The 20738-nt window shown below is 32.3% G+C and overlaps 1 protein-coding gene across 1 annotated transcript in view; it reads left to right on the top strand.

The window, feature by feature from the left end:
* The first annotated feature begins 1483 nt into the window (after positions 1–1483).
* Positions 1484–20738, top strand: part of LOC150108359 (uncharacterized) — a 165779-nt gene continuing 146524 nt past the window's right edge. The window contains exons 1-2 of the mRNA XM_090390451.1: positions 1484–1551; positions 11456–11621. Of these exons, the coding sequence (XP_090246577.1) occupies positions 1484–1551; positions 11456–11621 (234 nt within the window). The remainder of the gene's footprint in view (positions 1552–11455; positions 11622–20738) is intronic.

Below are 20738 nucleotides of genomic sequence, written 5' to 3'. Positions count from 1 at the left end.
TCACTTTACTGGGTGTTTGTGTTTATTCCTTTATAATCCTCTAAGCTAATGAACTGTACAATCCACAATTCTATTGATTTTCCTTTAATGACAACTAAATTAGCTGAATTAGTTTTTGTGTTCATTATTTCTGTTTTTTTTTTCCCTCTTTCTTTTATGACATGTTTTCTTGGTGCAAATGATTTAGTTTTAAATCAATATATATATATATATATTGATTTATAATATATATGTGTGTGTGTGTGTGTGTGTGTGTGTGTGTGTGTGTGTGTGTGTGTGTGTGTGTGTGATTTTTTAAATAAAAAATGATTTTTTAAATAAAAAAACATTTTACACGTGGTTCATGTTTATAAGAAAGATCTAAAATGACAATATTCATTAAATAATGTTGCAAGTTGTTTATAATCCATGCTTGAATGCTAAATTAAAATAAAATGGGGAACGTTGAACTTTAAAGTTTTAGAAGAATCCAGGATGACCCATGCTCCATTAATCTCTAACAAGGTAAACGACCCCTTTACTCTTGCTTTCCAAGACAAATGAATGCGTATCGATTGCTTTAGAATGGCTCGGGCTCTCTCTTGGACTCCAGAAACCACCAAATTGCAAAGAAAACTAACATACTAAAACTAGGAGTGTTTTATTTTTATTTTATTTTTATAGTCCTTATAAGGACTGGCTTAAAGGGGCGAAGCAAGAATGCTTTTCATCTTCCCCGTTATCTGTAGAGGACAGTGTATGGATAAGGTGTTATTGAGCTATTAAAGCTCTGATCATGGCAGGAGGGTAACAGCAATAGCCGAGCCTCAGTTAGAACTTCATTGGCTACAGCATTGCCATCCATTACCCTCCAAGGGTATTAATCACCGCATCTCACGGTCGATTAAGTATCATTTTCCATCCCACAAGGAGTGTTTAGAACATGACAAAATTATATTTTAATCTTAGAAAATAAATATGGTGTTAAAGTTTAAGAAAAAAATAATCTTTAAAAAATGATTTTAAGAAATAATTTTGCAAATATTTGGTACTTAATTTAATCTGATTTATATATTTTTAATTAGATATTCTCAAGTAATTACTTTTACATTGATAGAATACGATGATTTCAACTCCATTATTTTTCATTTTTTAAAATATCTTTTTTTAAGTGAATTCTCCAATTCACTTAAAAAATTCATGAAATCACAGTAAAGAAGGCCGCTACTTGTGTTTAACTATTTTAGCTATTTATTTTTGCTTTTGTTGCATTTTCTCCAGATCCAGAAAGGTAAATACCTACAGTAAAATTCACTGTCAGTGTCGAACGAGAAAGACAACAAAATAGATTCGATATCAGATGTCCATCCGTTGAATGGATCTCGTACTATTAAACTGCTTTAAGAGCTTTGCTTTCAACTTGCCGTAGACTCTCAGTATTTATTGGTAAACGCTTTCAAATTTGCAGGCTTAACAGTAAATAAGCCGAACGATAAATCAGACCATGTGGATATTGGTAGATAAACACATCGTAGCGTGTACAGTGCTTCGGGCAGAAAGAGATTATCGCACGTAGGTTTCATGCGTGTCCTGTACCATTTTCGACTGTGTTGATAAATGAGATTGGGTTTCCATCGCGACTTTTCTGCGTTCTGTCCTTTGGCATGCACTGCCTGTTTCGCTTTATCAGATCTAGAAGAAGAAACCCAGTGGGACGTGAGTATATTGCTGTTGTATCAAATCACATTAGAGGGAATTTAAGGAAAGGAAGGAGAAAAAACGAGATAGTTACGTACATTTCAATCTGATTGAGAAAGTAAAAGTAAAATACCTAAATACGTTTACTTACGAGTAAATCTGCACATAAAGCATTCGTTCATATTTGGGCGTCAAATCTAAAAATGTAGTCAGTCGTGACGAGAGGAACATTTGTTGTACTTTTCAACTGAAGGTGAGTTAACCAGTCTCAGATGGAAGGATTCATTCTCCTGGAAACTTATTTTCATCCTGGACATCAAAGACTTGCCAGATAACGTGTAATTTGCAGATATGATACTTAAAGGACCGTATGTTATTGCGGAAGGTGCAGTAGATGAATAATAAGCCGCCATATGCATTAAATGTCGGTACTCCCCTCCCCCCAAAAAAAGGCTGAAAATGAACTTACCAAGAAAAAGAGGAGACTAAAAAATGCTTCGAAACCTAAAAATGTTCCGATAATTAACTTCCGATTTGATACACACAAAAAAAAAAAAAGAAAAGAAAGAAAGAGAAGTAATGTTGGATTTTGAATTACAACTAAAATAACTAAGGCCATGAGGCAGTATATGCGGTCTGTTAATTGCGCGTGTTCTTTTGACCGTTTGTGGGAGGAAAAATCTGAAATTAAGGAAGGCAAGCGTTGCCATTACTGTATGAGAGGCTAACCTACCTTCGGTTGAAAAGTCCTTATAAAGATTCGTTTATAAAAACATAAATTCAGATCTCGTCTAGGGATCCGAATTTATGTTTTTTTTTTTTCTGGATGATTGTCGTTGGCTGAGTACGCAGCGTATCTATTCTCTAACAAACAACAGTCTCTAGATTCGAATCTCCATCAGCTTGCATGTCTGTGAGTGTCTTAAAAGAAAGACACTCACAACATGCACATTATTCCTTATTTATGACAGTTGAAATCTAAACTCAATCATAATGAATAAAAACAAACCTTGATTTTTTTTAATTTATGGAAAAGAGGGGCTAAATTTCTTAACTAGGTTTCTAGAAAACAGTATAAAGTGTGCAAAACGATGCTTCCACCTTTCTCCATACTTGTGCTAATTAACGTAGCATGAACGTGATCTCCTTTCTCTAAGTATATCACTTCCTTCTTCTATTTTACCATGCATACATGGACTGGTAGATAATCATGGAGAATTTGAAATTTTTGACGAATTTGAAATTAATATGTAGATTGGTTGGATGTATATATATTTTGTAAATAAGCTGTTTTTCAATTTTGTTTTCTCTCCTTTTCTTATAAAAATGGTCTTTATAGTAGACAGTTACTTATAAATATTTTTGTGAAAAGTAAGTGGAATAACTGTTCTGGCCCTGTAAAATTTTCGGACGAGTACTGAATTAAAATTTTTCAAGATATGTAATCAGGATGACCGTAGTCTGTGAGAACTTTCATAGTATATGCAAGTTTGTTGCCGACCTGGTTGGCCGAGTGTTTAGTTTATCCGATCTCCATTCAAAAGTCTGCGGGTTCGAATCCAGCCTAGGGTATGGTGTTTGTGATTATCTTTGACTTTCATACAATCATTCATACCAATATATATGTACACTCTCCCAATATGGAGTAGGTTACCATAGGAGTAGTAGACTCAACCGTCCAGCAATGGGAGAGGCCTAACTCAGCAGTGGAAAAATACAGGTTGAAGGTCATCACATTGTTTGTTAATGTGTGCACTGATTCCAACCCAATTTGGAAAGGCGGTAAGAATCCAATTGAGAAAGCGAAGAACCTTTAACAAGCCTTTTCATTTGAATGTAAGTAAGTCGGTCTCATACCAAGATGGAAAATTTTTTCCCTCCATGAACCTTCGGATTTTCTTCTCACCACTAAGCAAACGGGCCAAAAGAACGCCCCTAATTAACACACAAAAATGTGTATTTAGGCACAAGACTACCTACCTCAGTCTTATGCGTAAGAGGAAGTGTGAACCAAGATGTGGTCTTCTGTTGAGTCGAATGCAATAAAAGATAAGATAAGATGAACTAATGTCTTTTTTTGGGGGGGGGGGGAAGTACCGGCACGTAGTGTTTGGAAGCATCGAAGGTGACGTCATCGCATTAAAGAATGGGGAGGTGTGAGCACTGTAAGTTTTATCGTATGTACAGAAGAAGTGGTTTGCAATAGACAAACCTAAGAATTGGGACTGCCAAAACTGATCCTCTTCAATTACCTGCGCATTGATAGCTCGGCGAGATATGGGTCGGGAACAGCCATTATTAAATGCGTCAGTCAATTCAGGAAGTTCTGTTTGTTCATGCAAGCCTTCTCAGACGACGGCGATCTCGTTCCTGACAGACTGTCTTAGAACCACAGTTACGCTTCTTAGACAAGCATTGTGGGTTATTTTTCCGCTGATTAAACACCCGATATATCTCACATTTTGAGAAACTAGTGAGCTCAGCTGTTTTCAAAATCGTCTTCAATTTTCTTTATATAAACGTAGCAAAGGTCTGTTAAACTTTTCTCAAGATTTACGAAACATTTTGGCACAATATCAACTTATGTTTCTTTCAAACTGAATTATCAACTTGACAAATCAAATATATGATCGAATAATGTGCACAATACATGCACAAAACTAGTGGGAACTTCTTGCAAATCAGATTTACAAATCCATTTACTACTTACGTTATTTACATAAATACATCTTCTGAGAATAAATCTAATGCACTCGTGGCATACATCAGTATATTTAGTGAAAAAACAATTGTTCATTCTACAACAAAGGGAAATTTCCTAATCAATAACAACAGAAATAAATTCAGGAATCTTCTCAATCGTGTGTAATTTAGAAACCGCAGAAAACGATTGGGCCAAAGAATAAACATAGGGTTTTTGTTTTACTTTCATGTTTTAAAATATTAGTTTTTAAAGTTTGTTTACTAAATTAGTATAGAATAAAATAACTTCTTTAAAGAACTCAGAGGACTAATATCCAAATCAGATCCTGACTTGCCGGAGACTGTTGGCGCTGGTTCTTATGAATAGATATCTACTAATAAGAACCAGCGCCAACAGTCTCCGGCATTTAAACATCATAGTCAGCAATTTTAAACTCAAATAAAGACTAATTAAACCTTCATTGAGAAAGTAAACAATCAGTAGGAACTGATGCTGGCAAAATTTCAACTTTTGTTTTTTTAGCAATTTTAGTTCATTTTGGCTTACTTTATATTGCTATACGTATCTAAATTTCACTCGCATATTTCGCAATATCTTCATTTTGTATTTCCTTGCCTCCATTAATTTGGTTTTTTTTACCGTCAATTAGTTTCATATTCATTTTGAAGTATATTATGAAAGGAGGCTATTAAAACAAATTAATTAAGCTAAAATCTTAGCACCAAACTCCAATCAAGTATCTCAAAGATTTAGGTTTTGTTGTGCTGGATTTATCCCCACTGACTAGAAGTATTGTATTGTACTTTGTTGTCAGAATGGTACGCTTCCAAGAACTCATATAACCCATCCATGGTCAGCAAGGGTTGGCTACATATCGGTAGTCACCTGCAATTCTGAATCAAGAAAGAACACACCATCAGTACGCCAAATTTGTCCTTCTTTTATCATGTGTCATTTACAAAAACTGCGTTAGAGTGTTTTTTATTCTCCCACCTGGAAATGAAAAAATATTTTTTGTATTCCTTATAAGTACGAGAAATTCCTTAGGTTCAATATTCTGAAGTAAAGTAATACAGCTCAAAATATTACATTACATTATATTTTAAAAACATTAACATATTAACAGAAACATATAAACAAAATGAAGGCTGACTCTCTCTCTCTCTCTCTCTCTCTCTCTCTCTCTCTTTCTTTCTCTCTCTAAAAGTAGTTTACAATATCTTATCATGAAGCAACCATCTGCAGATGCTCTATTTTATCATTTTGTTTTCTTCTCCGTTAGCAGATAGTAATAATACCTTCTGCCGACATCTGTACAACTCATTAATACTATATACGGACTTTAAGAATTTACTTTCGGACTTTTAATTCCCACAAGAGAATTAATAAATGATAATTTATTTGTGTTGCGTTATTTAATGATACAATGCCTACCCCGACTTCACTTTTACATATCACCTTTTAGAGCAATAATTTTAAAATTTGTAGTTATTATCTTTTATTAATAACACAGTTGTGTATTGAACACGCTCTCTCTCTGTTCTTGAATTTGTTTCTTATATGGACGTGAAGAACAAGAATTTGCTTTTAAACTTACAACTCGGTTTCTAAAATATTTATTTTTAACAGTTCAAGGCTGTGTACTTCTGTTTACTGCGTTATTGTTTCTTCATTATAGAAGTAAAGAGGTTAGATGTTCGGGTAATATATTGGGCCAGTTGGAATTACGGTGGAAGCAACTGAGAGTCTAAGAGGCCAATATAAATATTCATTTCTTGTTTGCTCTTCGGCTTATTTGACTCTTTGGAGAGATAAGAAACCCAAATTTTATGGAGGAAAATATTTTGTAATATCCGTATGAAACCGGTTAATGCATCTTCATTCCTTGTATAAAGGTTCGAGTCCTAGACTGGATTTGAATTCAGATCATGAGGAGCAAATGTCACGACTAATATCAAGTTCTCTAAAAATATTTATATGTTGTTTGATTAAACTCTTTATTAACGAATTTGACATCTACAGGCAGTGTTGTCCTGCTCTTTCCTTTGTTTATGAATATAATATATATTTATACATTACTTTGAAAGAATATGCAATAAAATTTCTTTTAGTATTTATTGAATTTTAATTATTTAAAGTTATAAGATTAAATATTTAATAATTATACTCTGTTTAAAATAAAAATATATTTATCGTCTTAGAAAGTTTTCTAAGTTACCTGTTCATAATAATATCATGCTGACTTGTTAAACCCTCAGATACCTCGTCACTAATATACGATGGGTTTACATCCTTTCGTAAAAGACCATCATAAAAACTTATTTATTCATCGTATTATGCATGTGTACCTATGTGAATATTTTTATTCATCATATTATTTTAAATTTCATATTAAAATTTTAAAATTGAAATAAACAAAATGACATACTACTAGCACGTTGCTATCAACGACCTGGTTAATAGTCCTTATAAGGACTGGCTTAAAGGGGCGAAGCAAGAATGCTTTTCATCTTCCCCGTTATCTGTAGAGGACAGTGTATGGATAAAGTGTCATTGAGCTATTAAAGCTCTGATCATGGCAGGAGGGTAACAGCAATAGCCGAGCCTCAGTTAGAACTTCATTGGCTACAGCATTGCCATCCATTACCCTCCAAGGATATTGGACTGAACGAATCAATCACCGCATCTCACGGTCGATTGATCCCCACCTGGTTAATAATAATCCACACTCTTTATTCTATAGCAAGATTATGAATTTCAAATAAGGGTGTTTTATGATAACTTATAATAATTTTTGATATTTCTAATTTATTAAATTTTTAAATAATGGCTTAAATTTATTACCTTGTAATTAGCTTGAATATTTAGTAAAAGTTAAGTATTCAGTAAAATTAACTTCAGTATGATTAATTCATTAGAAAACCGAATAAAGCAAACAATACAGTTTCCCATTTTAGCAAGAAAACGTGGATTTCTTCATCTCGTTAGAATTATTTATTTCACAGTTTACCATTATTCTCCCTAGAAATGATCGACCATCAGATAAAAAAATAGTAACACAAAGATAGTATTCAACCCTTTTATCCAAGGTCATATTGGTAACCTATAATGGCAGTATATTTTCCACCTGCACAGCACCTCCCAGTCGATTTGTCTTCGTTTCATTTTTCATCTTCATTCCTCTTGCCTTTAGAACCAAACACATGAGAAGTCGTTATCTAACCACAAACTCTGAGTAAACTTTGATATACTCAAACTTGACTCTTTTGTCACGCGACACAGTCATAACCGAATACGACAGGGTCCTGCCCTTTAAATAAACAAACAAAAAGACAACTTGCTGTACCTTTTATTAACTTAATAGAAAAAAAAAAACCATAAGCCTTTCGTCCAATTAATAAAACAATTACTAATTTTTTTAAAAACCAACATCGTTGAAACGATTACAAATTATAATTTTTTAATTGATATCGGCAAAACAATAATTTCTTTTTTATAGTTGGCGCCATTTTTATTCGCTTGTAGTAATAGAATATTTTCATTGTTGATGTTAAAACGTATTTCTTATTTTATTATTCAGCAATGTACATTACTTTTCAACAGTTCAATTTTGTTTTTCAAAAAGACTGAAAGAAATATACCTGCCGATAGCACATTTGAAACAGATAAAGAGAAAAAAGTACTTGCTCATTTAATATAAAAGAACGTTTTAAATTATAATAAATTCCTTTAATGATTAATCGATTAAGGGATAACGTAAGCGGTTTTCAATTATTAATATGCTACCAATCGCATTCTGCTTTTCAACATTTGTCTTACGATTTCTCCATGCATCACAAACACATCTTTTTATCGGCAAAGCTATGGAGGTGGTTACACTGAAAAACCATTTATATCTTTTAGTATAAATTAGTTTCAAAATTTAATTAAAACTAGGCATGCTTGTTATTAATGACTTATGTTCCATTTGAATGCTCACACATCCTCTAAACGTTCGCATAATTATTCGCCTTGAGTAAGCGCCATGGCTGGTTACAACTCTATGGAGAATCGGCTAATGATGATAATATGGAATCCGGTAATCGCTAATGGCCCACTAACTGCTGTAAGATAGGTTGTTAGAAAGAGCCTCCGGCCTCTGCAGTTGCCCATTTACTATCACGAAGGATAAAAAAAAACCTGTCATCATCATCATCATCCTTCAAATATTTAAGGTAGATTAGCCAAAACACCTGACATTTACTGTCGGTCGATAATTTTACTATGATTCGAATATATGCAGAACTTACAGAAGGAGGTCTTCGGTTATCTACTTCGGCATTCACGGACTCTTTTTTTTCGTTTGTTTGATTCATGTTCGAAGATCTGAACAGCTGCTATTACCGGAGGAATCTCAAAAGAGATTCCTCCAGTAATAGAAAGAGAAAAACATATTTCTCAGTTTATTTAGAGTCAGTATTAATGTTCATAGACATCTTGAATATCTACAAGCCTTTTTAAGTAGAAAAATTATTAGTATTATATTTTTATAAATTTTCTTCGGAATTTTTTTTATGTTATTATAATTTGGTAGAAAGTTTAGGGATAACAGACACGTGATTTTATGAAAAACATTACTAGTGATGACCATATATAAGCATTAAAATGATTGAATTCATGCCATATGTATGCCACTATTAGTTAGTGGCATGTGCATGTAATTTTGTATAGGAGAGATCGAAAATCTTACTTAAGTAATTCGGAGAATAATTATTAAAACGAGTAAAATTATTAAAATCGGTAAAATTCTTGAAAGAAAATTCTTAACTATAATGAATAAATGAAAACTATCATCATTAATGAAATGACGTTTTAAAACCATACCCGCTGAGAGAACGTTTCTGTGGTGTATTAAGAAGAAGATACGGTGGGTTTAAAATATCAGGGTAAGAATCCGCGGTAAACTCAAGGGCTGTCCAAATGAAGATAAATTAACTTTGGGTAGGAAAAATCTGGCTTTTCAACTCAAGATGAATATACGTTTTCAGAGGGAAAAATCCAGTCTATCAATCCAGTCTCATGCTGGATTGGTAGCGTAGGATTTAGCCTAATGCAACTTAACGTCTTCATCCCCCTCTCCCATCAAAACAAATAAATCTACCTCAGAGCATATTGCTCCTATACATAATTAATTTGTTTTGCTAATCTCGATTTTCCATGGCATTCTTTGTTGTACTACTTAACATTCAATATATGCAGTGTTCTTTTTTGGATTGTGTTTACTGTAACGCTACTGTTAACGCCCTTGATAGTGACATGTGCCGTACGGATGTGGCATATTTAGAAATTTGTAATATTCAGTAGTTTTTACACGTTTATTTAGCATGCAAATGAACTTAATTATTTAATGGACTTTATATTTTTAACTACACTTGTTGTAAAGATATTTGCTAAAATGTTTTATTATAAATTATAATTATTATAAATTATTATAAATTTTAATTATCTTATATTAGTGTGTGACTGTTTTATCCTCTGCAAACAAAAAGGCTTAAATGGTACTGAGAACATGTGGAAATTTAGAAAAATTATCCGCATGTTAAAACAGTTCTGCCTTAATCTCGTTTCATCTGTTTAAATGTGTGTGTGCGTGCGTGCGTGCGTGTGTGTGTGTGTGTGTGTGTGCGTGTGTGTGTGTGTGTGTAAATTCCATAATAATGCCAGGTAAACAGTCGTTCTTTTAAGAACCAATGTTCGGCCATGTTGTAACATGTTGTAACATGTAATATGTTTTTATGTGGACGAGATAGGAATTTTATGGAAACATGGAATTTCATTCAACGTTTAACACACATAAGGTGTTCATAATTTGATAATCCTGAAACTAAAAGTTTAATAGAGTATTTCATAATGTGAAGGAACGTGTATTCGCATATAAACAATACCTGAACGCCTCATCCATTGATAACAATGCCGCCTGAAATCAAGATTATTTCGGACCGCTAAGTAAGATAGAAAAAGAAGTGGACTGTTCCTAATGCTAAGTGCAGATGCTGGCATATTCACGAGCAGAACTCTCCATTTCTTTCATATGACTGCAACTAAAGAAAGAAAGGTGTTTTAGGCTATAAATAAGATGATATAATCACACGAGAACCCCACCGTACTTCGACCGTCACACATTCGCTCTTTCCCCGCCTTCCACTAAATCATGCGCCATTATCAAATTTGACCTCGTCCGCAAAAAAACATCCTCTGTGCTCATTCATTAGATACAGATGATAGCAGTCTAGTTGATCACAACCCCACGGATGTCCATTGATCGTGAGCTGCTTTTGACATGCCCCATCCATCAAAGCGCACCAGTCTTCTGCAGCGGCAACTGCAACAAAACAACCCATTGGTGCAAGGGTAAAGAAGTGAATGGACAAAGGAAGGTTATAAAAGGCAATTTTCAGTATTTCATTCCAAAATCGTCTCCTTTTCGTTATTTATCTGCGTATTCATTTCGATTTAAACCGTCTCCATGACGACTTCATGTGTATTGCGGGCAGCTCTGTATTAAAAGGGGAGATTATTTTAGTCAGCAGATACACATCAAAACAGAAGCCTGCCCTCTATCGGTAATAATCTAAAACTCGAAAGAAATTGATTTTAGTATCGTCTGTTTGCTCTTCTGATCATAATTAAGTTGTAATTACATTTTTAATTTAAACTCATTCCCTTGCAATGTTGTACGAATGAAAAATTAAATTTTGGAAATGACAAGAATTTCCTATAATGAAAATTATAGGAGAAGGACGGCAACAGGAAACCACCTTATTCATAATAATTCCTTAGTAATATAGCATTGCTATCCCACCAACCATTGGGTTGAGGGAAAACACACATACGCTGATATTCTCTACACTTCAAACTAATGCAATGCATTGGAATTTAGTCTAACAACGAGCAATTTATTGAAACTCTGAAATATTGATAATTGATTTACTACTATATTAAATTATTATTTCTTAAAAAATAATGACAAATAGATCTCTGCGTTTATTAATATATGATTAATAAATATTTGTTATTTTCCATCTTGATTTACAGAGCTAAAGAACAAACAGTTGTTGGTGGTGCTCCTCTGCCAAGACCCCAGCTGTTATGTCCAGCATGCAATATTGCAGATTTGGAAGTGGAAACAAACAAAATGTGTGGAGATTGTGGAAGGAATTTTTGTCAAAAGTGTGGGACGTTTGTGCCAGGGGAAGGGAGGGTAAGTCTTGCTATGTACTTCCGTTAATTTATATCAAGATGACGATATTAGAATTTGTTATAATCGAATGATACATGATTTTAATTATACTTAAATATTTAATTATATCAATTTTGTTTTAATTTATTTTATTAAATAATATTGTATTATTAATAATAAAAGTAGTTTTTAAATCATTTCAATATTTTATAATTAAATTTGTGAAGAAAATTAAATTTAATTTTACATACCTTTTAAATTTTACAATCCACTTTAAATATTAAATGTCGTAAAGGTAAGTAAACCATAAATATAAATATAAATATAAATGGAATATTTTGTTCTTAATAAAATCGGTTGGTTGTTCTTGAATATTTAAGCATGTAGTGAAATTGGTTTCGATTTTTCATTGTTTTAAGCATCAGGAGTTATTCTCCAACTTCGTTATCATTAATTGTTTAACGGAAGGCACATTCTTGAGAAGCAGCAGTTTAGAAATCTATAGACCTAAGAGCAAGTCTGCCAGAACGGTATTAGCGAAATGATGAAAACGATCCTTATCCAAGACTCGAAGTTGTAGTTTGGACTGAATTAAAAGAGATAGTTCGCCTGTAAATTTTGATTCTCTTCCAGCAGCCAAGTTATTTCATTATGTGTGTGTGTAAATTAAACAAAGCTGAATTTGAGCCAAGAATAAAATATCGAAAGTGTAGTTCTTGATGAGATACTTATAAACTTAACTTATGCATTTCTGGTTATATGTTCAATTTCTCGCTGTAAGGTTAAGTTTAAACTTATATAATCAGCATAAAATTCAGAGAAAATGCTATTTTTATGCTGATTAGAAAACAGGAATTTACGCAGTGCTATTTCCTGTCTTCTAATCCCGTCTGGGATGTGAAGAACTTTTATCAGCGCTTTTCAGCCGACAGTGAGTTAACCGGTCTCATACGGAAGTGGAGATTTTGTTCCTGAATCTTGAATTTTTCATTCCTCAATCAAGAAACCACACAGGTTACACACAAGCACGCGCGCGCACACACACACACAAATATATATTTGAACAAGCTTTCTTTATCCTGAAATTATGGTTGAGATAATCAAAGATACTTGGCAGATCGTGGACTTTAAAGACCCCGTAAGCACTTCAGATCATGATTATTATAAAATATGTTATATGGATGCATGTGTTTAGAAGCTCTATGTGTAAATCTACTAAATGATGAAGAAGAAATTACTTTTTTTTCTTAGTCGGAAAGATGCTTTGAAATTTAGGCATCATATGAAGGAGAGAGGGATTATTTTCTGAAAACTCGGGTTTTTCTCTTTCCAAGAATATGGAAGGCAATCAGAACACATGCAAACAAACAAACATAACGTTGGCTTTATTCGCTGAGTTGTTGTTTTGATCGTAATTCCAAGCAATTCAGATATTGATTACGATCAGGTTTGATGCTAAAAAGCCTGTTTCGATCATTAGGAAAATATTATTTAATATGCTACTTGCTTACACTGTCTCAGCCTCATTCGTTTTTTCGCACCAAGAACATTAGTCTCGATTGATTTTATTCTGTAGAGAAGTTTTCAGTACAAGCCAGGTCTTTATGATATGTATTCCAATAATACAGAAAGGTACTACCCGATATTTATTCAAGTGTTCATTGCAAAATGAATAACAGAATCGATATAGCATTCTCCTTTTTTTTCATCTTCATGAATAAACTTCCAACGTATGATCTGATTGTCTAGAACATTCATTTCAATAAGGATTATGGATAATATTTTGAAATATTTTTATAACTATTTTATTGATAACAAATGTTAAAATGCACTCTAAGGAATAGAATTGAAACTATTTTATTTATAAAAGCATTTTATGTAAATCTACATTTGTGTATGTTCCTCATAGTGTGTCCTGATTTCGCTACTGCAAAATAAAGCCTACATATGTTTAATGCATCCAAACGTTTTGTGTAAACAACACTATCAATTTCAATCGCACTCTAGGGAAGAACTATCGTAGCTATGCTTACTTAGCTAGGCCTACTGAAGCTTCTTTATTTTGCCTCCCAAAAGAAAGCTTAGGAAAACACGCTGTTCATAGTTTAGGAAAAACATAAGAACCAAACCAGTTATGACAAGAATGTACAACATTTCAAGGAAAAATAGTTCAACCTCCTTTGATCAAAACTGAACATTAATATAACACGTTACTTCAGGCAGGAAGAGGTATTTGGAAAGAAACCGTATCTGCACAATAAGTAGGCTATTTAGTTTATCGCCTGCTACAGTGCGCAGAAAAATTAGATTGCATTAAAATATATCAGTTATTTACTTCATTGTGTTGAGATAAGGTCATATCTAAAGTTCCCATACTGGCTAATGAGCATAGCGCAAGCTTCATTTAGTTCCAACTGTTGTCTTTTCCTTCAAAAGCAAAAAAAATCAAAGGAGAATATTATCAATAATTTATACATTGACTAGAAGGTTTCCCAATTTTCGGTATCCATTGTTTATAATATTTTACTTCGATTTTTTTTTCATTTTTTTTTTGGATTTCAGTCCTTTGAATTATAATTTTTTCTTGGAGTACAGATAAATCAGAGAGTAATAATAATGCAAATTAACAGAGTAATTCTGTTAATTTGCATTATTATTACTATTATTATTATTATTACGAATCAGTTTAAGCCAACGTTAATGTTTCTTTCTGAAAACATAGTAGATGATAGGTAAAGCATAACACATTCGAAATCACCCTGCAAAATGAATAAAATTTTTAACAAACTTACAGCAGAGCACAAAAGTGAGGTATTGTGATATCTTAGCCATGAAAGTACGGAATCGTGTACGATACTAGTTCCCAAAATTTACGATTAATAGAAACCTATATTGTAAGTATATTATTATTATTATTATTATTCGTGACACCTCCAAGGAGTACGAAGACTCATCGCGGGAGGACACCTACAACTGTCTCAACCACTACACCGAACCTCTACTACGAATCACCTCCATCAACGCCATCTACCGCCCACCTCCACTACCACCACAACTAGTATCTTTTGTCTGTAAATTGCGTGTGTTCTGAAGGGCCGATTTGTCTGTATGCGGGGATGAAAAATCCGAGTTTCCGAAAAAAAAAAAAAAAAAACCTGCTACCTCCATATGAGATCTGCTAATTCATCTTCGATTGAAATCGTCCAGATAAAGATTCCTCCCGTCGCAAGGAGAATCGAACTTAGGTCTATTCCAATCGAGGGGCGCAATGTATCGTCGTTCTTCCAATTGCGCTAGTATATTTTATTTAGTCCAACGCCTCTATGTACATTCAAAAAATAAATATATATATAATTATTTACAATATATACATTTGTACATATAGAATGCTTATCTAATTCACATTTTTCTTTTTTAACATGCTCAGTTTATATTTCTTTCTACTGTCCTTTAACTTTCTGAGCCGTTATTTTTGATATTACGTAATTTCTGTCATGCTGATTTTACAAAAGACAGATATGCTAACAGAACTTAACGGTATATGTTTACATATGTACATGGATTTTGTCAACATATATATATATATATATATATATATATATATATATATATATATATATATATATATATATATATATATACAATCAGTTATAGATATATTTTCATACTATATCATAATTTGGTTAATATATTATTAGTTCAACTTAATTCAAATACACAGCTTATTCTGGACACAAATAATGCTTGTTTCTGAAGATACATTTAGAATTTCATATATTTTGTTATCATCTCTCTCGCTACACACCGATTGGTCTAACATATGCTGTAAATTTTATAGAACATATTACATTGTAATAATTTGCAATTGACATATATACTTTGGTTGTTTCTCTGTACAAGAAAACACACATGTATCTTGGCAATATATGTCTTAAACTACACATATATCTGTTTAATGCAATATCTTATAAATATATTCATCTAATCATTCTTATGTTGCTATTTACATATTCACAATATTTTTATTACATATATACATTTAGGTGTACGTGTATGTAGCATACTTATACCCTTATATATATATATATATATATATATATATATATATATATATATATATATATATATATATATATATATATATATATATATATTTGAATTTTTTTTTTTTTTTTTTTTTATTGCGCTAGGGAGGAGCTTGATATTTTCATTAAGATTAAGATAGTATTTAAGAGGTAACAGCTTAATGAAACTAAAACTTCCAATAAAATAGGATTCGAAATTAGAATCTTTCATTTATAAAGCGTATTATAACAATAAAAGTTATAAAAAGTCAGGAATATGACAGAATAGAATGGTTATTTCTAAGAAGCACTAATATTATATTATTGGACATAACTTTTATTAAGAATAATAATAACAGACCGAAAAGAATGCAAGTTTCTCATATAATAGAAATTAAAAGTACAATTAATATATTTGATTAATCAGCGAACGGTATATTTCTAAAGTAATTTAATATTAATTATCTTTGCCATGAGCAGGATGATTGCCGTAACTAATCAACCCGTCATGGGTAGCAAAAGTGATTCATCATTCTTAGCTGTCTAGAACATATTTACTCTCCAAAACGTATCTATAAATCATAAGAAACATAACTTGTAAAGCGCCATCTAGTTGTGTTTTCTCCCTAACTTGTTTGAAATAATCTACATGAAATGGTGATTGGACGATACCGTCGTATGGGTTAAGGTGGAGTTGAAATGCCTTCTGTGTACTCAAAATTGCTTCTCAAAATTAATAGTTTCGATTGTTTTAAAGGAGGGAAGATATTTCTTTTATTTAAATAAATGGCAGTGTGGCACATACTTCCTATGTTCGTTAAGGAAAAGTTAGGAGTTAAACAGATATATGTAACTGATATGCAGTATTTGATATCCAATATTTGTAGAACGTGTTGAAGTCATGTATTGTATATACCTAGTACGCAGTTTGAAAGCTTTGAATAACATTTACAATAGTAATTTACTATGCTTTGGAATTAAAATATATTGATTTTATATACCTAAAAATGTTCATTGATTTTGAGGGTGTTGGAAACTTTCTCCTCCGAAAAATATTCATTTTCAAAGTTAATTAATTTTCACATTTAATATTGCAAACATTATGTCAATGGAAATAACTCACTTCATTTCATATTTAACCAGATAATCGACTTATTAACAAACTACCTTTTATTATAGATAATTGTTTAAAAATTACTGATATTTATTTTAAAATATGATAATTTTTATTTGCTAAATTTTAAACATTTAAAAAAAAATATTTTCGACACCTTTTTATATTTAGTATAATAATACTTTTAGTATTATGATACTAAAGAAATTATTCCAAAGGGAAAAAAGGACTTCCAGGATAACAAATGGCAATGCTGTAGCCAATGAAATTGCCGTTACTTAGCCATGACTAGAACCTCTTAGCTCAATAACACTCCATCCACACTGATTTACTTCATTCAGATGACGGGATAAAGAGTCAAGGACTCAGTCCATCGCCCAGTTCTTATAAGAACTATAAGAAAATTGTTCCAAACTTTAGAGTAAGATAAAATATAGTTTGAAACATATCTTGTTTCTAAATAGTTTGAAACATATCTTGTTTCTAAATTTATATTTTTGAGTTTATATGTCACACTGTAAAAATTTCCTTGCAAATAATGCAGCAGAAAAGAAAAATATGAAGACATCAACAGAAAATCTTAAGACCATTACAGCTGCTAGAGGTAGTAAATTAAAAATCAGTGGAAATGCAATTAAATAATTAGTAAGATAAAATATTTAAGAATAGAATAACTATAGCATCTCACAAAATGAAGTACGAGATTAAGCAATGACAGCGAGAGGAATATCTGGATGTCTTAATAGCCTGATCCGGAAGAATAAGAACATAAGTAAAAATATAAAAATGGAAATTAAAAATGCTCTCAGTAGAAACACGTCCTGGAACTACAAAAGGACAAACGAAACTATTAAGATGAAAATTGGAAAAATTATAAAATGATTGCAAAAAAAAAAAAGAAAGAAAAGAAAAATGGAAGGTACAATTGGAAAAATCGTATAGAACAAATGTAGGATTACAGAAAAGGACAAAGAAAGTAAAGAGCTGGATACGAAAGGGAAAGAGAAAGAAACGAAGACCGAAGAGAAGACAGTGGATGGTCTTGAAAACGGTGCACTACAAGCAACTACACTTAATAATAAACAAAGAAGAAGAACTTTTCGTTGTTCAAACTAGAGATCGGTATGATAACTCATCAGAGTGAGTTGATTCAAATGAATCACTTCACTGAAATGAATCAAGTCACTGAGTTAACTCTCTACTCACGCACTCGGACATCACACACCAATCCAATGAAACATTGAGTTACATTGGGTTCTGAGACGAATAAAATGTATGGACAATTTGTATTTTTTATATGTTGCTCACACCCACGAAAGGATATTTACTAATCTATAGTATTTGATATCGTGGGTGGGCTAAGTTCCTTTTGTATTTGCATATTTATAACTAACCGAAAATGTTAATTGGTGAGAAAAGAATTATTCGATAAACTGAATAGGTCTATTAATAAAATAAATAAATAAAAACTGATTTATTTGTTTATTCTTATGGCAAAAGGAATACAAAACATCTACAGGTCAATATCCAGTCCAGAAAGCCAATCTAGGGCCTCATCCGTCACCTAGTGGATGTCCTGGAGACCACCACCACCATGAAATTGGCGGTGGCTTCCGGGAAAATAAATAAAAACTAATTAAAGTAATTAAATATGCTGCGATTATTGTTTCTCACTCCATCAAGAGTTAAAAAACATAAATATACTCACACGGGCGCACGCACGCACGCACGCCACACACACACACACACACACCTGAATTACTTTTCCCGCCAACGATAGGATCTTTTTTAATGTGACTTCACCAACTAGTACAGTTGGTGAACTAACTATTCGTTTGTTTTTTTTTTACTAATTTTGCATCTTTCGTATTATTTATCTTTTTACATAGTCCGGAAACCCTGCTCTAGAACCAAATATGAACTTTTTTTCAAGCCACTTTAAGCCTTCAGTAAACAGGATGGTGATCCCACACCGGTAGTGAAATTCATTTTCATTTAAAAATGGTCATGTAATAACACACACGTTTTAAAAAAGTCATGGTTTTTCCTATTTCGAATCTTGGATCGATGCATCTATACGATAAAAGAATAACTCAGAAAATAAAGTCATGAGCTTCAAATTTTGTCAGGTTATGAATGAGGTTGGCCGTGTCAAATATATTCATACGGAACTATGGGATTTGGAATCCCATAGAAATGTCCCTAATTTGCAGCATACTCTATTTCTCTATTTTCTGTATTTATTGAGCGTATAGTCAGTATTACAGGCATGACCGCCATTTAGATTTAGGCCGCCTCTAGGCAAGTGCTATTTTGAGATCCCTAAATTCAAGAAAATGTGTAAAATATATAAAAAGGACGTTTTTATGGCTGAAACATAATTTTCCCGTTTTTTCCGCCTTTTCCTAGGTATTGCCTTGGTTGCTTAGTTGGTATGACGACCCTGATTACAGGGTCGTCATAAGGAGTAAGCTTTACTCCTTACAAGAACAACTGTGTTCTCTGTTAATTCGCATAAAATAAAGAATTAAACAATGCCACCTAAATATAAGTAGCTGTTATTTCTCTCCACGAGAAATAAGAGTCTTGGTAGCAAGTTGATAGGCCAATTAAGTGATCAGCAGTAGAGTAATTGTCGTCCTAAGAAAAACCCTGCAGTGCAGGAGAAAGCTTAGCTAGCTAAGTTAAAGCGATAAGGTCACCTTTGAGAAAATCGTAAACCCCTGAAGATGATCACTGAAAGCCTGTTTAGAAAGAAATGAGTGAGACTTGGAACGAGGAGAATGTGAGAGGCAACTCACACATTCCTATATTGTCTGTTAATCACGGGTGTTCTCTGGCTGGTTTGGTTGACCGTCTAGTTAGCAGAATTAAATGCTGCTACCACAGCATGAAATGAGCTACTTTGCTTTCAGTTCAGAACTTTTTATTTTAAAAAATCATGCCAAGCTTCTTTTTTAGTGAGTGGATCGACTTATAAAAATATTAGAAAATATTAACTGAAACATGATATCACTTTATTAATTATGAATAAGTCTGATATCGCTTGTAACCAAACAAAGACAGAAATTAAGTTCAAAAACTTATTTTGGGAGAGTTATTGAATCAGTGTAAATTATCAACTTTCCATTCTGAGAATTTACAAGATATCTCTCATATTGCTGAAAAACTAAATCCATTCAAAAAGATAAATAAATAAATAAAATGCACTCAAAATTCCGTATTCCGTAGTATTGTACTGAAATAATAGTTTAATAATGATAATAGTAATAATAATAATAATTTTTTAACATTAACATTTTATTTATCATCTTTCAGAGCATTTACATATATACACATATTTACACATATTTACATATTACATATATTTTTACAGTGAATTTCATACAAATTTTTCCGTTTTTTGTATTCTAAAATGCGTTAATAATAGTTACTATGGATGGTAATTTATAGTTTGCAATTGGATAATGTTACATTTTCAACAGCATTTATAGTATGACAGTAAGTTATATATATTTTAGAATTTTAGCTTTTTAATGTTTTTAACCCCTGTAATAAATAATTCTTTTTTTTTCCTTTCTGTTGATCTCAGTTGAGATGTAATATCTCAGCTTGCATCCTCGAAGATTTTTAATGAGCTTATCTGAGGATGACACCGGTTAGATATATGTATTTTTTTATTGATTTGATTTCTGTGTTGGAAGTAGGCTGAAGTTTGGGAGGTCACACGAATGATCTGAAAGGTCTGATCAAAGTGAAATTACACCAGTATGTTCTGGTGTTATTGCATCTGTCTTGGTGGTTCACATTCATTTTTATTTTGGTCTTCGTTTTGAACTAATTAGGAGACTTTTTTTTCACTGTGGCAGCCTTTCTATGTCTTCTGAGCTTTTAATTTGTGTCGGTTTTGAAGTTTGTGACTTCCTCAAGAATATCTTGGCATCTCTGATCGACAAAACT

This window comes from Typopeltis vanoorti, chromosome 3 (genome assembly GCF_054136105.1).
Source record: "Typopeltis vanoorti isolate ZY-2024b chromosome 3, IOZ_Tvanoo_1.0, whole genome shotgun sequence".
Taxonomy (NCBI): Eukaryota; Metazoa; Arthropoda; class Arachnida; order Uropygi; family Thelyphonidae; genus Typopeltis; species Typopeltis vanoorti.
The sequence above is the reverse complement of the archived record's forward strand: the minus strand, read 5'-3'. Positions and strand labels throughout refer to the sequence as shown.